Here is a 9247-nt window from a genome sequence, read left to right on the forward strand (position 1 = left end):
CCGGACAATTCATTAGGGTATTTAAAATGTATAGCCACGTTACATAAAATTTAATTACAAATGTCACAAAAATGTCACTAATAACCTTCGGTGGGATGCAACTTTGTTCTTTACATAAATAAAAAAACTTTTTATGAAAAATTACAAAAAATGATTGAGATGTAGGTTTGAAGGTACCAATTGAAATGACAAATATGAATGGCGATCGGTAATTTCAAACAAAGAAGACGAATGATAAAAGAGTTGTATATAACATTGAAAGAAAAAATATAAAAGTAAACATAAAAAACTAATAAAAAACTTGATACATTAAAAAGTTCTTTTTTATTTTATTTTGAATTAAAAAAAATATTTACAATATTAATTATCTAAATAATGTATATCTTTTGAAAATGTAAGATATGAAATTAAAGCACTGTGCAAAAATCATAATTTGTACCAATAAATAAATCATCTAGATTATTGAAAGAGGTTATCAACGTCCAGTACAATTCTTCTTGCTGCGTCTGGTATAATGTTAAGAGCTCTTGACAAGAAATCGTTGCCTCTACGACGAGTCGAAGGCAACTTTTCTGGAGTATCAGTTTCTGGCACGTCGAATCTGGGAAATATCTCATTTCTTTTGGCGTTTACATCGGTAGGACAGGAACAAAACTTGGTTCCTTCGATAGGATGCACTCCTACAGATTTGTAATGCTCAACACTTGGTAGTTTTTCATGATTCTCCTGCACTTCTGGTGGTAGAGGACAGGGACAGTGATCTGTATCCGTTACTGGAGAAATGTTCGGAGAAGATTGTCTTGTACTGGAAGCACCTTGATATCTGTACCTTAGACTTTCTAAGATTCGTTCAAAGATATGAGGTCTTGCTGACGTGAGAGTAAAAATTGTAATTGCGAAAACCTGCAAATTTAAAAATTAGTAGTATTATTATTATATTTAGTTATTCGTTTCTAGTCATTATATATTTACTCTAAGCAGATCTAAATTAACTGCATGAAAAATAACTAACAAAATGAAGGCATTAAATGAGAAGTAAAAAATAAAAAGAATATCTATCACTAAAAGATTCGATTCTTAACGATTGTCAAAATTTTATATGTTATAAATGTCATGCGATTAGTAACAACATTGAATCGTCTGTTTAAATTTTTTTAATCGTTCTCGTTTTAAAATATTTTTTCAAAACTGTTGCTTTGAAAAGATTTGTGGTTTTTGTGTTGAACCAGGTTCGTAGATTTTTCAGCCAGGAAATTCTTCGCCTTCCTGGTCCTTGTTATCCTTCTGAAGAATTAATTGCAGCAACCTATATCTTTTGCTGTTCCTCAGGATGTGAGCGAGGTATTCGACATTTTGTGTATCTTTTGTTGTCTGTTAGTGTCAAATCTCTCAGCCGTCCACAAAACCATCATTTAAAAAACAACAACAAATCAAACAACAATGGATGACTGATGCAGTCTTGAGACTAATAGAAAACAGATCAAAACAGAAAAATAAAAACACTAAAGAATACAAGATCAATAAAGAACTCAGAAGAAAAATCTGGGATGCAAAAGAAAAATGGTAAAGCAGGCAAATATCTTGAAATAGAAGAACTTCAGAAAAAGAATGACACATTTAATATGTACAAAAAAGTGCAAGAAATAACTGGACTATATAGGTCAACTGCAAGTAGTTTACTTGATAAACAAGGAAATATTATAGTTAATGAACAAATGGAAAATATATCGATTTGTCCAAATATAAACTTCAATGAAATAGAAAAAGCTATAAGACTATCAAAGAATATACCAAAGAAAATGTTATAGATCCAATCAAAAAGTCACGACATCACGAAATAAATATTTTGAAGAATTACTACAATTGAAGAGTATTTACGCAAAAGTTGATAAGTCCAATTTAACCAATTTTGAGAACCTAGTTCTTTTGCTATTACTCTTTGAGCACCAGAATTTTTTTTCGGATAAATACCTTTAAAATGTTCATTACTCTACTTGGTACGTACTTGGTACGGTTGACGTAGACTCAGATCATTTTTTGGTTAGAATTAATATGAGAGAAGCAATAATTAAAAAGCATAAACGGAAAAAGAAAATGCAACGAAAATTTAATTTTGAAAAACAAAAATTTGAGGTAGCGCGGGATTATCAAAAGAATATACAAGAAACCTACGCCAAACAAGATAGTACTAGTGTGAGTAACATAAAACAAAAGTTCTTGAAAATAACAAACACTATAAAGGAAGCAACGTCGAAGAACATATCAAGAACAAAAAGATTTAGAAAAAAACACTGGTTCGATGACGAATGTAGAATAGCGTTAAAAAAAGATCAGCTTTGAGATTAAAAAGTTTACGATCGCAAAAACAAGACGACCTAGAAAGGTATGCCGAACAACGAAAAAAAGTAAAGAGGATCCTAAGGGAGCGGAAACGAAAGTATATGGATGATAAAACAAAGCGCATTGAAGAAAATTACGAGTAAAATGAAATAAAAAAATTTTATAAAGAGGTAAAATACATTAAAACTGGGTACCAGGGAAGAACGATAAATGTAAAAGATAAGCAAGGAAACTTGATAGTGAAGAAAATTAGAATGTTTCTAAACCCCAAATAGTAATAAAAGAAATACCAAAGCTCACAAGAGAAGAAATTGAAGAAATAATAAAAGATATGAAAAATAAAAAAAAAACCGGGGAAAGCGGCATTGTGGTTTTTTTGTCTTCTTGTGCCACTCCTATCGGAGATTGGAAATAATCAAGGCTATCCTGACCTTGTTTACAGCTGACCTAAAGAGTTCATTAGTGGTACAGCCAAACCACTCTCTCAAATTACGCAACCATGACATTTTTCTACGGCCTGGATTCCGCATTGTGTCAGAGAACATAAATTATGGAGGAGAGGCCTTAATAAAACCAACTTGGTCAGCTAATACTAGAAGTATGGGATGCCGAAGAAATGCCTCAAGAATGGAATAAGTCGATTATAATTCCTATACACAAAAAGGAAGATAGAACTGAATGCGCAAACTATAGAGGAATATCCTTATTAGAGGTAATATATAAAGTACTAGCCATACTAATTAAAAACCGATTAGAAATATACATAGAGAAGAATCTAGGAGAATACCAGGAAGGATTTTGGAAAGGAAGATCAACAACCGATCAAATTTTTATGCTAAAACAAATCCTGATCAATTGCTATGAATACAACATTTCAACAATAGTACTTTTCATTGATTACAAAGCCGCCTACGATACAATAGACAGAAACAAATTATTAGAAACGGTAAAATAATTCCAAGTGCCACAAAAAATAATAAGATTGGTAAAAATGACAATTAGACAAACCATTTGTGCTGTGAGATGCAAAGGTACACTCTCAAAAGAATTCGAAGTAAAAAAGGTGTTCGCCAAGGAGACCCGTTGTCTACATTGCTATTCAATATAGTTCCAGAAAAAGTTGTAAGGGTTAGTGGGATAAATAGGTCCGGAACTATTTTATATAAGCAGCACCAATGCTTAGCATACGCTGATGATGTGGTTCTCATTGCAAGAAATGGAAAAGAACTATCAAATATAGCAAAAATACTAATTCGGGAAAACTTTAAATCGGACTGAAATTTAATATTAATAGCAAGATCTCGAGCAAAAAAGGAATAAACACCAGGGGATCCTTTAAATTGGACGTGGAGGATAGATCAGTTATAGAATTCGAGAAGGTGGATGAATATATGTAGTTAGGTACTCTTATTGATCAGACATGTAAGGAAGAAACTGAAATCAACCTGAGACTGACCAAGAGCAACAGGTGTGCTGGAGTCATGAGCAAAATAATTAAGATCAAAAATATATCCCGTACAAAAATAAGAGTATACAAAACTATAATTAGATCCACAATGCTATATGCTGCCGAGACATGGACTATGAACAAAACCATACAGAACACATTGGAAGCATGGGAAAGAAAGATACTTCGCAGAATGTTTGGTGGAAAAGTCGTAGAGGGAGAATGGAGAAGACGAACTAATGCAGAAGTGTACCATTTGTATGCTAACCCTACAATAAGAAAAGTGGTGAAGAGACGTAGACTAGAATGGCTCGGTCATCTAGAAAGAATGCAAGGTAATAGACTAGTCAAGAATATTGCTTGGAGAGTACCTGAAGGCAAAAAAAGAGAGGAAGACAAAGAAAGAAATGGAGAGATGTAGTGATGAAGGATGTCAGAGAGATGGAAATCAGAGATTGGAAACTGATAGCTAAGAACAGAAAACGATGGAAATTATTCATCCAGCAATGAGCCTAAAAGGCCTGTTAATGCTGTACATACATGCTTTACTTGGTCATATAATAATTAGCGGTAAACCAAATTTATAACAGCCCTAAAAAACCGTATTAATTTTTGCAATTAACAACTTTTGCGTAAATGTTATGGACTTATTAAGTTTTGTTTGAATATGTTAACGTAAATATTGATTTTTTATTGATTTAAAATTAATTCATAACTTCAACGGGAAAACGTTTAATAAGAATAATGTAAATTAATGAATTCCTGTCATCTTGTTCCGTTGTATTTCGGAAACCAGCACTGCTTTCCCCCACTAAAATCAAGTCTTAATCATAACCGTTCATAAGTACACAACACACCAATGTATTTGTCTGCCAGAACCAAAATCACAGTTTAATGCTAAAAGAATTCTTTGGCAATATGCTATGTGCCAAAACTTAGTCGAAAAACATTCAACGATCACGTTATTTTGACTGTTTTATATGAACCACAAAACTTCGTGAGCCATCTCTACCTTATACTAAATACTAACCCAAAATTAATAACGAAATATTGTAGTGATATATTTCTTCTTAATGACATAGGTTCAGATATTTGGTAAAAGGAGAAAATATATTCCAGTGATCCCCGAAGTTTACTGAGTGAATCCTGATAGCACAAATACGGTTTTAACAGAAACTATCGAACCACCTCTATATATTAGACGCCAACAATTATCCCTAAACTATATAGGGAAAATATCAGCACAGAAACAACATCCAGTATTCTCCCAAAATTGCCATCCGAATATTGGTTCTACAAAACCAACTAAAAATAGTACTCCCCTTATAGAACGAATCAAATCTTCTAACTTTGATATGGATAAGCTAAATCGATCTCTACAAGTCAGTGTAAATTTTCCTCCAGGGATAATCCAACCACTTACCATTGATTTAACCCTCACAAAATACCCCAAATCAACTACAAATCCGATTTTCATTAAACACTTGTACTCCGAAGTGATATCTCATTATCCTAATCATCTCCAAATTTTCAGTGATGCCTCTAAAGCTCATGACGGACATGCTGCTGCATACTACTGTAAATACACTACTCACACTATACCCATACCTACAAAGTGCTGCATCCTCACAGGCGAGACCACAGCCATTTTGGAAGCCTTAATTTTCTTCAAAACGGGTAGTGAGAATAAATGTGTCATTATCACTGACTCATTAAATGCTCTATTAGGTGTAAAACAAATATACCCTACAAATCCAATATTTCGGGCTATAAAAAATGAGATAAATGTAATTCAATCAACTCGAAAAGAAGTAGCATTTATCTGGGTACCGTCGCATGTAGGAATAGCTGGAAATGAGAAAGTGGACAACCTAGCAAACACAAGTCGAATAAACTCATAATACACAATCAAAACAATAAATTACCCATATTCCGATCTCAAAAACCTAATTAAAGACCACTGTATGAACATATGGACACAACGAACGTCTCGAAGATGATAGATGGAACAAAGAAGTCGGAAACTGGCGACCGTACGATGCGAAGAGACCAAGAGGAAGACCTCAAATGCGCTGGAGCGACGATATCAAAAGAGTCGCAGGACCAATGTGGAAACGCCTAGCACACAACAGGGATGAATGGCGAGAAATGGGAGAGGCCTTTATTCGACAATTTGGATAGAAAAAGGGCTATAAAAAAAAATGAACATATGGCAAGACTACTGGAAAGATTCAGGAACCAAACTATATGAGATTTATCCCCTTGTGAAGAAGACCATCTTGAATAATCCATCCAATAGAAAGGATCAAGTAATAATTAACCGACTAAGAATTGGACACACTGCACTGACCCATAGATTCTTAATCAACAAAGAACCTTCTCCAACCTGCAGAAACTGTTCTCTCCCATTGACGGTGAAGCATATTCTGATTGACTGCCAGTACCACGAAGAAACAAGAAGAAAATATGGAATCTCAGACGACATCAAAACCACTTTAACCATAAACACTGACCATGTAATAAATTATTTAAAAGATTTACGTTTATATACATCTATTTAATGTAAATAAAATGAACTTTTGTGTACGTTACTCCCCTAATAACCCTTCGTGGTTGATGTGGATTATATGTTTTTTTCTAAATAAAAAAAAAAGAAACTATCGAGTTATGTTTGTGCTTACCTATATATGTGCTATATTATAGAAATAATCACTTTTGCATGGCCGTGATAACTTTCGTATTTATTTTAAATGATATTTATCAACTTTAGTACGAGTTTTAATGAAAATATCGATAGATATTTACTTTTAGATGCCGAATCCATGCCCAATTCAAAAATGGCAAATTTTGACTTATCAACCTTTGCGTGAATGCTCTCCAATTGCACATTAGTGACGAAATCTGCTTATTGTATGTACCTTGCAAAGAGTCTATTCATCTAAATAAGCAATACATTAAGCATTAAGCTATAGCTGCATATTTTAGATGCAAACTTTTCATTTTAAATATTCATAAACGTACTTTTTATAGCAAATGATAATCCAAAATCTTAAGATACTAAACTCGTATGACTTTAAATTCAAAAAGAGTAATAATTTATATAAGTCCAACAGACAAGTAAAAAAATAGATTCGATTTTATAGATATATAGATTAATATAGCGAGAATGATATAAATTTGTTAAAAATATAAAATACTTACCAATATTGTTATAGCACCCATAATTGTTAAAACACATTTACTCAATTATTGAACTCTAAATTCACACATTATATGATGTGTCTGACAATAACTAAAAATTTGATTTCGTCACCTACTTAAAAACTCATTATGACCTATATGGTAATGGGAAATTTCTTCGGAACTAATTCTTCTAAGAACGCTATTATACTGTATGGCAATGTCAGCACTCCTAACGATCTGCTCCTACATATAATTAATATCTCCCACAAAACTATCAGACACAAAAAAGATATTTAATCTTTAAGGAAGTTATAACGAGTTAGGTTTCGTCGATAGTTTTATCATCACGGTAAAAATGAAAAACATTTTATTAGTGATCATGGAAACCAAGATTCCTCAGACGAAAGACTGCAAGGCTTCCCCCTGTCATAATTCTTAGAAATCGTTGTAATTCGAAATAAGTAACCTCCTCGGTCCCAAGATATTTTTTGTTTTTTAATTGCAATTTTTATGTGTGTTTTATGGATCCAGGCGAATCTGTTTTGAGGTGGGTGTGAGAGGTGGCATTCGGATTTTTGCATAAATAGTTAGGTGATAACTTCAGTAATATTAATTGACTTATCTTTCCTCTCAAATAAGTCGGGAAAATTCATAAAAAAAATTGAAATATTTACAAATTACTAAAAATATCGATTTTTTTCTACTTTCATTGCTCATAACTTTAACACAATTCATTTTGGAGCAAAGTCGTACTGAAATAAAATAGCGGCAATTATATTTTATATAAGATACGGCTGGTTAAAAATGTTTTAATTTATTACCGCTGCTGCAAAATAGCAATAAATACAAAAAAGGGGGAAATAAGCCTTTTATTATTCAATGTTTTTCAACTGCTTAGATTATACTTAGAACCTTCATATAGATAAACAATTTTTTGTCTTATAAACAAATAGAATATCTCGGTAACTATCAGCTTAAATTAAATTTAGAAAAATACTCTTCTAATAAAAGAGAAAAAGTTAAATTACGAGCAGAAATTCCTGAGATCCTGGGATTCCTGGAATAATATCACAGCAGCAGTACAAGGAAACCCTGGGAAACAAGAAAAATGTGAGAAAGGGAGCATGGTTCGATGACGAGTGCAGACAAGCAATAGTGGAAAGAAATAAATCACACAAAGTGTGATAAAAGACATACTTAAAAAGACATACAAAAAGGCTAGGTCTGGAAATTAACACAGAAAAACAAAAATAATGATACAGACGAGAAGAAATATAGTCCCACAAAACATTATACATGAAGGTGACATTGAAACGGTTGGAAAGTTTACATACCTGGGAGTAGAAATATATACCAATGGATCAGAAGATGGGGAAATACGGAAGAGAATAACACAGGCAAACAGAGCTTATTTTGCCTTCTCCCATACATTTCGGTCTAAAAATGTCCACCGAAATACAAAGATGAGGATCTATAAAACCTTAATTCGACCAATACCATGCTATGGCAGTGAAGCATGTAAACAACGAGCTTTATCAACTTTATAAGGAAGCACCACTGTCAGACTTCATTATAATACAAAGATTGCAATGGGCCGGACATGTAATAAGAATAGGAGAGGATAGGCTACCAAAAAGAGCACTGAATGCTAGAATACAGGGAAAGAGACCGCTTGGAAAGCCTACAAAGCGCTGGGAAGACACAAAAAACAGCGACGCACAAGCCCTTTTAGGAGTCCGTGTATGGAGAAGATAAGCCACAGACAAGTAAGGGTGGAGGCAAAACATAAAGTAGGCCAAGGCTCAATTTGGGCTGTAGTGCCTTAAAAGAAGAAGAATTCTTGAGATACTACAATAGGATGATAATCTTTAATCCATTACCTTTTTCTTTCGGAGCTCTTTCTCGATAAAAATTTTCATATCTTTAAGATATTTATAACATATATTAATAATAATAAAAAATCATCGGTATTGCGCGTGAAAAACACCCAAAAAAAAAAAAATTAGGTTGAAACAAATTAAATTTCAAATATCAAAATCGGTATACGTAAAAAATTGTTTCCTTGGTTTCCAACAAAACAAAACGTACTTGTACAATTAAAAATAGCAGTTTTTAATGTTTTAATTTGTTTTCAAAAATATCAAAGATTGGGCTTTAATAATGGAAATTCCATAGTGACCGGTTAGGTAAACAAACTGTTTAGAACACTGTAATAAAATTATAATGATGGTGATGATATCCAATCTAAAATAGAATGGAAACATAAAGAAGAAGAAG

At 32.8% G+C, this 9247-nt stretch overlaps 1 protein-coding gene across 1 annotated transcript; it reads right to left on the bottom strand.

The window, feature by feature from the left end:
* Positions 1-307: 307 nt before the first annotated feature.
* LOC140450083 (uncharacterized) lies at positions 308-7186 on the bottom strand. Its single transcript, XM_072543506.1, has 2 exons — positions 6989-7186; positions 308-903 (listed from the first exon to the last, which is right to left on the bottom strand). Exons 1-2 carry the CDS (start codon positions 7007-7009, stop codon positions 460-462), a joined length of 465 nt encoding a protein of 154 aa, XP_072399607.1. The 5' UTR covers positions 7010-7186; the 3' UTR covers positions 308-459.
* Positions 7187-9247: the final 2061 nt, after the last annotated feature.

This window comes from Diabrotica undecimpunctata, chromosome 9, assembly GCF_040954645.1.
Source record: "Diabrotica undecimpunctata isolate CICGRU chromosome 9, icDiaUnde3, whole genome shotgun sequence".
Classification (NCBI taxonomy): Eukaryota; Metazoa; Arthropoda; class Insecta; order Coleoptera; family Chrysomelidae; genus Diabrotica; species Diabrotica undecimpunctata.